This window comes from Sceloporus undulatus, chromosome 4 (assembly GCF_019175285.1).
Source record: "Sceloporus undulatus isolate JIND9_A2432 ecotype Alabama chromosome 4, SceUnd_v1.1, whole genome shotgun sequence".
In the NCBI taxonomy this organism is placed as follows: Eukaryota; Metazoa; Chordata; class Lepidosauria; order Squamata; family Phrynosomatidae; genus Sceloporus; species Sceloporus undulatus.
Window position 1 is genome coordinate 204,672,176 of NC_056525.1, and position 12,300 is coordinate 204,684,475.

Consider the following 12,300-nt stretch of genomic DNA (forward strand, 5'->3'; position numbering starts at 1 on the left):
TGCACAAGACACATTTCAACTTGTCAAACTGAGGTAAGAAAATATCTTAAAATAGATAAAGGCAGTCATGAAAACCTACATAGTCAATCATGCTGTGCAAATTTAAGTTTCTAAACAGTATGTTAAAGATCAGTTGTAAAGCTGTCAACATAACATTCAGATGGCTCTTGTACAAAATCTAGCTCATGAGGTCCTTTTCTGTAACTGCATTCTTCATGATGATTTTTCTTAGAATAACATTGCAACATAATTCTTAATGTACAATGGATCAGATTTATCTGTTGCAGCTACTTAAGAAGAATTAGTTGTTGATTACCACTGTTCATATTTAATATATAACTAAGACTATAGATTAAGCAGCAATAAGTGATCATGATGGCATTCTTTCCTAGCTACTTAGCTTCTGGAAGCACATGTGCTTAGTGATTATTAATGCGAGGAGAATGGATCAGCTTTCCAAAACAATTGGGTGATGGTCACTTTAGGTACCTCAACGTTAGCTAAGAGTTCTCATATTTAGCCTGCCTAAAATTATCCTACCTTATTACACACCTACACAATTGAGGGTGATAAAGCATTTTTAAGATGTGCTGGATTTAAAGGGATTCGGCATTCTAAATCATCACAAGGAGACTACATGTGAAAGGGATCTAGGAGTCCAAGTAGACCACAAGTTGAACATGAGTCAACAGTGTGATGAGGCAGCTAAAAAGGCCAATGCAATTTTAGGCTGCATCAATAAAAGTATAGTGTCTAGATCAAGAGAAGTGATCGTGCCACTATATTCTGTTTTGGTCAGGCCTCACCTGGAATACTGTGTCCAGTTCTGGGCACCACAATTCAAAAAGGATGTTGAGAAACTGGTGTGTCCAAAGGAGGGCGACTAAAATGGTGAAGGGTGTGGAAACCATGCCCTATGAGGAACGACTTAGAGAGCTGGGGATGTTTAGCCTGTAGCTCTGTTTAAATATTTGAAGGGATGTCATATTGAGGAGGGAGCAAGCTTGTTTTCTGCTGCTCCAGAGAACAGGACCCAGAACAATAGATGCAAGCTACAGGAAAAGAGATTCCACCTCAACATTAGGAGGAACCTCCTGACAGTAAGGGCTGTTCAACGGTGGAACACACTCCCTCAGAGTGTAGTGGGGTCTCCTTCCTTGGAGGTTTTAAACAGAGGTTGGATGGTCATCTGTCGGGGATGCTTTGATTTAGAGTTCCTGCATGGCAGGGGGGTTGGACTGGGTGGCCCTTGCGGTCTCTTCCAACTCTGATTTTATGATTCTATGAAATCCAAAAATGACCTCAGATTTGCTCCATCGTGTACACTTTTTTTCACAACCTGCTTTGATGTTTCTATGTTATATGTGACTAAATGAAATGATTGTGCAAAGAGTAAGAAAGGGGTTAAAGTCTATTAGATCGTCAAAACATTTCGATTTGCTGATATGAAACAAGAGGCAAGAGAAGCTGAGGCCGGAAGGCTCTGAGACCAGCACTTACCACCAGCCCCACCCTTCTGCTCTGCTATAAAACCTGCAAGCAGAAGAGACTGAGGAGGCAAGAGAAGCTGAGGCCAGAAGGCTCCTAGAATCCAGACTGAGAGAAGGGAAAATACCTCTATTTTTATGTTTAATGTTTAATGATTATATTTTAGTCAAGGGATGAGGGATGGGATTTTAGTTTGTATAGGTTATGTATTATTATGCATTTGCTTATGTAAATGCATAATAATACATAATGTATTTATGTATTTTATGTACTTGTTAACATTTTTTCTCCCTAGGGTAGAGTTGATTATTGTTAGTTGATTATGTTATTATGTACTGTATTTTGTATTCATATTTTTTAATCTTGGTAGTATGTTATGTTTGTAATTTGAATTTATTTAATATTACTTTGTTTGTGTAATTTTGTTTAATGTTTAATGATGGGTGTATTTTAGTTATACATACTTTGTATACGTTATGTACTGTTTAGGTATGTTATTTATTTGCTTATGTAAATCGTTTATGTATTACGTATTTTTATGTAATTTTGTAAACCGCTTTGATCTTCTTGGAAAGGTGGTATATAAATAAATTATTATTATTATTATTATTATTATTAATCCATTTTAAACACTATGAAATCACACTGGAACATCACCATCCTCACTTAAAGCTGAGTAACAACTGAATTATTAATATCAAACTGAGAGAACTGTGCAGTATGACATTTGTTACTGTGTTTTTCAAATTCAGCACTTAAAAATACATTAAAAACAGCTCCAATACTGGGGTGTGTGTGTGAGTTTTTCATTGCAGGCCTGTGTTATTAGCTAATTGAGTGGTAATTTCAATGCCCAGTTATCTCTTTGGGTCAAGGCTTATGATGAATGATGTACTTCAAAAGGGGTATGAAGATAAAAAGATCAATAATTTTGCTTGCTATACTAAGATACAGCATTCAACATATGGTAAAGCAAAACAGAGCTTAACATGGCATTTACTCTAATGAACCTATCGTGGTACTTTAATGAATTTCAAGGCTTTATTGTGAAGTAAGTGATGCTGCATCAAATTCATTTTTGGTTGGGATAACAAATACCACAGCCTTTCTACCAAAGGCCAACAAAGCCATACTTGAGCCTTATTTTGCTGTTTTAAGACTGGCAAGTTAAAACTTGCCTTGTACTGGTGCAAAGAAGCATATACTGAAAGCTGATATTCATGCAAGCAGAATTTTGCCTGGGATGTTTTGACTGGCAGACTGTAGGGAGACGATTCTTCTACCTTCCTACACACTCTAAAATTCTGCCCTGGAAATATATTAGAGTATGGAAAGACTGAGGCAAGGTAAAGATGTTAGAAACATTGTCTATTTGCTTTTCCATTCACAGAGCACATTTAGATTCAAGGCACAAGACTACAAAGCTAGCTGCCATGCTACCAGCTTCATCAGCTGATAAGGCTGAACATGATACCCTATTTTAGGTCAACCTGGACAGATTTACACATTATAGTGTGGCAGTACAGTACCAGAAATGTGAATCAAGTATTTGTTACTTTCCCTGTAACAGGAGAAACATTTCCCCACAGCGAGATGTATTAAGAATTCAGCAAGGTTCATTTTGATGACATGCACAACTGTGATATATTGCACCTTAACACCCTTTCATGTGCCTTTGTATCCCACCTGTTCCACATACCAACCTGAGCAGTCACAGACAATTTGGAAGCAAGTGGGCTTATGCTACCTAATTTAGATGGATGGTGGGTTACATTAGTTGGTCAACTACAGGAATCACACAAGGAAAACTGATTACCAGAAATGCCTTTGTCCTTCTGTCTCACATTTGTGTATAATATTTCCCGGCTGTTAAGGTATACAAGGGCAAATTTTTTCAAATCAAAATAAAGATGGGGGTTAAATTTGGGCCCACATACTCAAAAGCTCAACCATCTTCTTTTTGTCTGTTATAGCTCAGAGCCCTTAAGGATTTTGCCCTGTTATGCTACAGTGACCTGAATGCAAGAAAGTTCTTATCACCAGAATTGAAACTGGTGACCTTACTAAGGTCTGTTTCCTCACATCTGGAGAAGGAGAAAGAGTATAGCTGACTTCAAGAAGTTGTCTGGTGTTTTAGATTTTTAAATATGGTAGAGAAGAATAGAAAAGGCATTCGGTTGTATCTAACATCACACAAGAACTCTAATTTATGCAACAGGAGATTATCTTGTACTCATCACTGACATACCCCTGCATTTGCTCCGGAAAACATAGAGCTACAGGATGAAAGGTTATCCGGTTTCATGGATGAAACTGAATACAACCCACTGAAATATTTCTATTGAGTACCCTAAAGGTAACATATCCCAGATGATTTTGAACTATGCAGGATCACCCTGGTTAGTACTTGAATGGGAGACTACCAAGAAATACCAGGTGATGTAGGCTATATTTCAGAGGAAGGAACTGGCAAAACTATCTCTAAGTGTTTCTTGACTAAGATAACCCTATAAAATTCATGGGCTTGCCATAAGTTGACAGGCAACTTGAAGGCACATATACACACACACATTTACTATGAAAGTGAGGTTGAAGCATTGTAAAAATGTGGTCAAGAAAGACTCAAAGGAGCTACAGGGAGGGTGTTTATTACCAAAGTGGTTCCAACTATTGTGTGTCTAAGGCAAGGCTCAAGAGATAATGTGAAAAGTTGTTTATTATTATTAATCAAAAGTTAACAGCAACAGGCACATTAAAATGAGTATGGCAAAGCCTTCAACAAATGGCTTTACACTGAAGCTCTCTCCCAAAAATGGCTGTTGCAAACTGTAAACAGAATGGAATAAACAGTCTTTACAGTAAGAACAAGGAAAATACAAGTGAACAAAAAGAAAGCACCAGTTTCTCAAAATAGATTACAGTTGTGCTTACAGTACTTAAAACAATGTTTAAAAAAAATTACAAAAAAAAGGAATGCTTGAAGATTAAAAATTAGTCCTTAAAATTTGTCCTTAAAAACATTTCTCCTTTTCACATCAAAAAACCCATAATGGGTAACATTTCAGTAGAGGGAGGAATAAGTAAACAATGCACTTTTTCAATCAACACAAAATTTGGTCACTTAGCTTTGTGCATAGTTTAAGGCAGCTGTAGCAACCTGTTAGTTCCCCCCCGTGGCTGCTCATGAAAATGTCACATTCTAAAAAAGAATAAATTAAAAGAAAATTGTCTTTCAAATCTGTCCCATCATCCCCTTCCCCCCTCCCCCCAAATATTCACTCACACAGCCACACATACACACACACACACTGCAGCGAAAGGGGCATTTGTACCCTTGTTCTGAAGGACACACTTCCCATCCCACTTTATTTTCAATCGGCAAATACCCTGAGCTGTTTCTGGTGTTCATAGTCATTCCACCTTTTTTTTTTACTTGCATGTGCAGTTCAAGTGTACAATAGTGAAAACAACATGCAAATGTTTCCACTGCAGAATCTTAACACAATTGGGACACTTCCTCTCTTCCCAACCCAACCCACTTCCCCCAAAATTCAGTATTTCTGCCTGCTAAAATTGCATTCCCTTCTGCACTGGAGTAAAGTTTGGCTGTGCTTTACATTAGATGATTTCTTGCTAAGAAGAAAATAAGCTGCAGATTCAGATTTGATCGTTTTGAGTTAGTGGTTCCTTCCACAGCCATGCAGAAAAGTTAGTTTAGAGTCTATAGTTTCAAAGTACATTTGTAAACATCAGTTCTTGCCCAAGGCAGCCAAGTATGGGCACTTCACATTTCCACATTTTGGACAGGGATTGAATGGAGTCTTAAGAAATTCCTAGAGAATGGAATCATCCATGTCATGTGGTGACTTGAAGGCCTTATTTCAAACTTCCTCTAAAAACAAATAAAAATAAAACAATGTGGCACATAACAATATATCTTGTACATTTTCCCCAGTCAAGGTTCACTTCTCTCATTTGCATATTCAAGGTTCCATGCAGAAGCCAACTGAGAGGCATATGCATATTGCTATGTTCAGGTCTTGTAGTTGAAAATTGAGTTCAAATGATATATCAAAGGGAAACCTTGAAAATAAATAATGCTGGCATTGGTTATACTGAAACCTTGGCAGTCAGACAAAATGTATCCTCAAACCTTGCTCTGCAGATGTCAGGCAAGAGGCAGTTTGTTGAATGGATCCTGGGGTCAGGATAGTCAGTGTTCCTGAGGTACTATATCAGAGTCCATTTCCTCAAATGCAGGATCAGTATCATCACCACTGCTGGATTGCTCTCTCTGTACTCCTTTCCAACTAGCTTTATTCAGTCCTAAATGACCAAGCATTGTTTGAGACAGCTTGGTGTTCGAAAAACGGGCCCACTCTGCAAACAATGGTTCCACCAAATAGGTAATAAAACCTAAAGAGGGAAAAATACCTTGGAGTTAGAACAACAAAGGAAAAAATAGGTACCTGAAGCTTTACTTTTCAATATTGAAGTTATAATTAGTTTTTAATCTTTTGTATACTTCCCTGAACATTTATGTAAATGTATACATTTTCAAGACAAACATGATAATATGAATTTTAATATAAATGTAAGTTATTAAAAAGAAATTGTGTCTTAAGTTGTTGTCTATCACAAACTGGTAATCAGAAGGGTGTTAGCCATTAAGATCTCACAATTCAGAAGAGCAGACAGAAAAATGGTGTAGTGATTTGAATGTTGGGATTATGACTCTGGAGACCAGGGTTCAAATCCCTGATCAGCCATGGAAACCCAGTGGGTGATCTTGGATATATCACTTTCCCAACCTCAGAGGTAGCTTGCCAAGGTAACTCCATGATAGGTTACAGCAACCTTAGGGTTGCCATAACTCAGAAACTACTTGAAGGTACACAACAGCAGGACACAAAAATTTATAATGAAGTAGACCAATGTTTTTATATTCTATTAAAAACTAACTTGTAGTTTCTTTTAAAGAACTATTTTAAAACCATCAGATAAAGAATCTATGATATCACTCTGCCACTAACATTGGAAACATAAATATTTAGGATTGAAAAAGATGGATTGAAATGTGGCAATGAAATTATGAATCAAGTGAGTAAGAATATTCCCTTGAGAAAATTATTTTGTATGAGGGAATCGGAAAATTGGAAAAATACTGACCAGGAGGCTGAAGGGTGAGACGGACCGCCCCTTTGTGCCTCCTTCTAGATGACATAGGAGTGCGGCATTTACACACCACATGCGCCCAAGCTGCCAGAAGCCACCCAGCCATTTACAGGGGGACGTCTTTATGATGTTCTGGCAACGCAGCATTTACACATCGCCAGAGCTTCATGAAGCTGGCTTCTGGCCGTGGTGCTGGCGGAAAAGCCACCTTTTTGTAGCCTGAAAAAGGAGCGGCTATTTGTTGCTCCTTTTTTGGGAAACTTCAAGGTGGATTGGGGCCACTGCGTGTGGTTGCTGCAGGCCCAATCAAGCTGCCCCTTCTGCCAGACTATTTCGCCCCTAAGATAGGCTGCATCCACACTGCAGAAATAATCCAGTTTGAGACCACTTTAACTGCTCTGGCTCAATGCTAGGGAATGCTGGAAATTGTAGTTTTGTGAAATATTTAGCCTTCTCTTTCAGAAAGGTCTGGTATCACAATCAACTATAATTCCCAGGATTCCCTAGCATTGAGCCAGGGCAATTAAACTGCTCTCAAACTACATTATTGCCACAGTGTGTTTTGGTCCATCATTCTTTTATTATTCGTTTTGCTTCAAATAGCTAAAAACTATTGTAATACACACGTCAATCCCTCCCAGCACAGTCTGTTTTGAAGAAAGCATAATTTGCTGTGATGTACAAATAGACTAATTGTCATGACTTGATAAGCAGTTTGTTTCCAACTATGGTATGTTTTTTAAAGTGCGTTTCCAGTTCTGACTGGAATCAATGTAATAAAAATGTGTCTTATTTCTACATCACAACAAATTATAGTTACTTCAAACCAGATGTGCAGGAATGGACTGAAGTAAATGGCCAATACAGCATGTGAACCTGAAGCATACTTTTCATGTTCAAACCATTAAGAGGCAGTGTTGCCTAACTTAACAGTTTTGATTTGCACAAAAAAAAAAAAAAAACCCTTCCTGTATACAACTTAAAAATAAAGTATTTGTGGTAAAAATGTGTCTCCCTGTTCAAGTCAAGTCACAGTAACCTGTAGAACCCTCATCAACCATTCTAGGCAAAGAAATACAAATGCTAGATGAGAAAACAGCTCTGATTTGGCCAGGGACTACATAATATCTATTTTATAGATACTAAAAGATAAAAAATTGATAGGAACTGCATCCAAACATCCTTAAATGCTTAAAAAAGTCCCCAAAAGATTTAGAAGTGATCACATACTTTATCTTCTCTAAATGATACATTAACAAAAACTGTAAACATTTTTAGAGCTGTAGTTACCAATCTGGATGTTTGCAATGGTTTCTGTCTGTCGATCACACAGTGGACTCACACCCAAGCCATATTTTTTCTCAACGTCTCCTACAAAAAAAATACTGTTTTAATTCTCAACCATTCAAAAAACCCTGATAAAAGTAGCTTATCATTAATATAATAATAATAATAATAATAATTATTATTATTATTATTATTATTACTACTACTACTACTACTACTACTATTTATTTTTAGCCCGGCTCTCCCTTCAGATCAAGGTGGGTTCCAAAAAATAATAAAGATACAATTATAATCAAAGATTAAAATATACAACAGCATTGAAACTTGCAACTTCAGTTGTTCAATAAATCTGGAATATTTGTATTTCTATCATTTGAAAATGAGCTTCTAATTGTCTAATGGATATAGTATAAAAATTTCCTGAAACATGGAATTGCTATTCTTTTCTGGTATAGAAGCATATCCATTTCTATCCTTTCCAAGTTATTTCTGTCTCTGGTACCCCATTTTCTGTAAGAAACACATCTACTTTATTAACTGAAGCATACCTGTATTATAGGAAACAGGACATAGCCAATAGCATTACTGGAATAATACAGTATGTAAGGATATCTTGCAAACAGCTGAACTTAAGGGAAGGGGATATAAAACACAAGTACAAGCAAACTATAGAACTGAATATCCCATCTCTTGTCTTAAAGCAGAAGTGGAAAATGTGTTGCCCTCTAAATGATGCTTGACTGTGACTCCCATCAGCCTTAGCTACCTAGGAAATGGTGAGAGACAATGGGAGCTGCAATACAACAAACTTTAGAGGGTCACAAATTTTCCACCCTGCCTTAAAGCCTTTATTGCTAAAATGTATCAATGAATTTAGAAAGAGACAATGTCAAATTGAGGAAAGTAAGAAGACATGAAGCAAATATCTTCTAGCAATTTAAATTATCAAATGTAAAAAAGGCAAGTTGTTATCCCCAAGGGTTGCTATGATAAATGGCTGTAGAAAACTGCTAACAATGCCCTTGATAGTTTAGAAAATAGCCAATATAGTGAAGATCCTAAGAGGTATAAAAGTTTTAGACATACTGTACTGTCAACTGTGGGACAAAGAATAGGAATTGCACTGCAAGTCTAGTTTCTCAACCTGACAGGCAGCTTAAATCATTTATGGAAAACACAGTGGCAAAGTAATTACGTCATGCAGCTTTGTTGTTATTTTTGATGCTGTTAATACAAAACTGATTTTTATCTAGGAAAACTGAAGCAGAAAAATCAAATCTTCTGGTAAGTTGTAATCTTTCTAGTAATAATGATTTCAAGAAACATTCCAGAGTTTGATAGGAGCATTTGCAAGCCATTCCGCTCTTTGTAACAGCTAAGATCATCTACAATACATTTTTAATTTTTAGTTCATATTTCATGGAGAACTAACTTCATTTTTCACTACTTGCCTTGGTGAAAGAACTCTTCTGTTACTTTCTCACTCCACTGCTTGCTTAGTTCCCAAGTCCGGCAGGGGTTGCAAATATCAGCACATTTCAATGCCATCTAGCAAAAAGAAAAAAAGGTCATTGATAATATTTGGCAAGACAACATATAACACTTTCCTTGCAATATATAGCATGAAATATTACTTTTTAAACCTTTTAGATTACATAGCAGATAAGTAAGAATGAGTGACAAGCCAGACTACAAAACTCCACACAATTAATTACAGGTATTTGTAAATGTCTGCTAAATTCAACTAAACATGTGAGTACCTGAATGGGATTCTCCTATTCAAGCTGGAGTCAAACAGAAGTTAATCTCTTCAAGAAGTTTAGTGCAATATTGGAATATTTTAAAAATACACTTATCTCTCCACATTCGCTGGGGTTAGGGGCACATTTCTGTGGATGTAGAAAAACTGCAAATAACAAAAACACTATGTTTTTACCTGAGAGAACACCTCTCTAGGAATCTCTAGGTCCTCCAGTGCAACTTTGAAGTCAACATCGGCCAGACATTGACCACTGAATTACGCTGGAGGAACTACAAATGCCTAGTGGAGTGTTCTCTCAAGGAATCTCTAGGTCCTTCAGGGTTACTTTTGATTAAAGTTTACCATAGAGTTGCGCTGGAGGACCTAGAGATTCCTAGAGAATAAGATATTAATAAAATCCATGAATAATCAAATCTGCAAAAGTCAAAACCGCAAATGCGGAGAGACGAGTGTATTAATATTTCTTAAATCTATTTAATAGCCTAAACCCAATTGTCCATCTCAATTAAATTTATTGAGTCAATAAAATAAATTTAATGTGAGAGCAGCGGCGGAGTAACACGGGCAGAGGTGTCTCCCTTAGGCAGCGCTCCTATACCAACCTCCAAAGCGGTGGCAGAGCAACACGGGCACAAGTGGCCCTATAAAGCTGTCCCCCCCCCCCACCTACCATCCTCCCAGAGCGGTGGTGGAGTAATGTGGGAGGAAGCGTCTCTCTGAGGCAGCGCTCCTATACCACCCTCCCAAGAGGTTGCAAAGCAACATGGGCGGAGGCGGCCCTATAAAGCCGTTCCCCCCCACCTACCATCCTCCCAGAGCGGCAGCGGAACAGTGTCAGCGGATAAACTTTTGTCAAACCGCCATTGACTTCCGGCTGGGACAGCAACGCAAACAATATTGTGAGGTGGTTACCCTCACTTATCACTCATCACACTTCATTTCACCCTAACCAGGTGGTTCAGGGTGTTGTACTCACACTGGTGAAGCATGAGGTTTTGGGGTTCGGAGGGGGCTCACTGGTGGTTCTCTCTCTCTTGTTTCACCTATTACAGAGGTGGTATAATTTAAGGGAACCACAAGCTGCAGAGCAGCCAGGCAATGTTTGTGCATTCCAATATTGGTACTAGCCTTGCCAACGACTTTTATTTTTAGCTTTAAGGAAAGCAGTAAATTGAAGCGATTTACCATACTGATATAAGAAGAGCCCCTTTTAAAAGGGGCAAGCAACAATAAGAAGAAATAGAGATAATTTGTAAGAAAAAGAGATAATTTATAATTTGTGCTTCCTTATAGAAACCTTTTGTTAAGGAGAGAACAATATAAGTGACAATCAAGACTAGGAATGAAAACTAGAAACAGGACTTTGACAATAAAATGAATGTAATGTAACAACTGCATTACACTTGGCCCTCCTTATCCGCAGACTTGTGAGTCTCCTCTGCAATTATATTGCACTACATGGAAACTTGAGAGAAAGTATAAAAGCATATCTTGGCAAGAATGTAGCCACAACTGCACTGGAGACTTAATGCAGTTTGACACTGCTTTAAATGCCATGGCTCAATGCTTTGGAATTAAGGGATATGCAGTTTAGTGAGGTATTTAGCCTTCTCTGCAGAAACCTCTTGTGCCACAACTAACAACAAATCCCTAAATCCCATAGCATGGAGCCACAGCAATTAAACTAGTGTCAAACTGGATTATTTCTGCAGTATGGATGGCCTCATTACTCCTCACAAAACTACAGTTCCCAGAATCCTATAGCAGGGAGCCATGGAGTTAAAGTGGTGTCAAACAGGATCATTTCTGTTTTGTGGATGAAGCCTAAGAGAGAGCTCAGAAAACCAATTCAGCAGGTAAAAATGTGTTTGAGATAAAGAAGGCAACATTCCTTGCCACATGTCAGTCACAACCCTGGCAGCCAACATGAAAGGGGTCTTCAGGGGGGAAACTAACCCAATTCAACATACCTCAGAGTACAACACCACCACTACACAACCTTTCCAGGCTCTGGGGGGAGGAGGAGGAGGAGGAAATGGCATTCCCCAGGGGACTGTGCCTCAGGGAACCAGCTCGGGACAACTCCAGACACCTTCCTGTTGGTAACTATATGCCTCTACAGGAAAGGAAAGCCAGTTTGCGTGGCACCAGTCACCTGAAAAGTCAGCCCTGCTGAACTCCAGGGAACTCGGTGGTGGTGGTGGTGGTGATTGTATGCCTTCAAGTCATTTCCGACTTATGTAGACCAGTGGTGTACCAGGGTTTGGTATCACCCGGTGCAGTGGCAGGAGTTCCAGCCAGAGGAAGCAGGGCTTCCAACCAGAAGGGCCGCACACCGTCCTTCTTTGTCATGGCTCAATTTTCCGCAGGATAACCGGGCTGCGGCAACAAGATGGACTGGCCCCTACTTGCTGTGGCCACCTCCAGCTCCCTGAACCGGGCCTCCCTTGCTATGTGCTCTCAGACACAACGTTGCACGCCAGAGAGGGCACGCGTGCCACAGGTTCGCCAACACAGGAATAGGGGAACTTTTTACCACTGTGTTGCACCTGTTCCGTAATCAAATGGAAGACCTTAGTTTTCAGTAC

General features: G+C 38.7%; 1 protein-coding gene across 1 annotated transcript in view; it reads right to left on the reverse strand.

Moving 5' to 3' along the window:
• Nucleotides 1–4,186: 4,186 nt before the first annotated feature.
• Nucleotides 4,187–12,300, reverse strand: part of PDE7A (phosphodiesterase 7A) — a 67,089-nt gene continuing 58,975 nt past the window's right edge. Inside the window, 3 exon segments of the mRNA XM_042464715.1 lie at nt 4,187–5,904; nt 7,954–8,034; nt 9,402–9,498. Of these exon segments, the coding sequence (XP_042320649.1) occupies nt 5,702–5,904; nt 7,954–8,034; nt 9,402–9,498 (381 nt within the window). The 3' untranslated portion in view covers nt 4,187–5,701.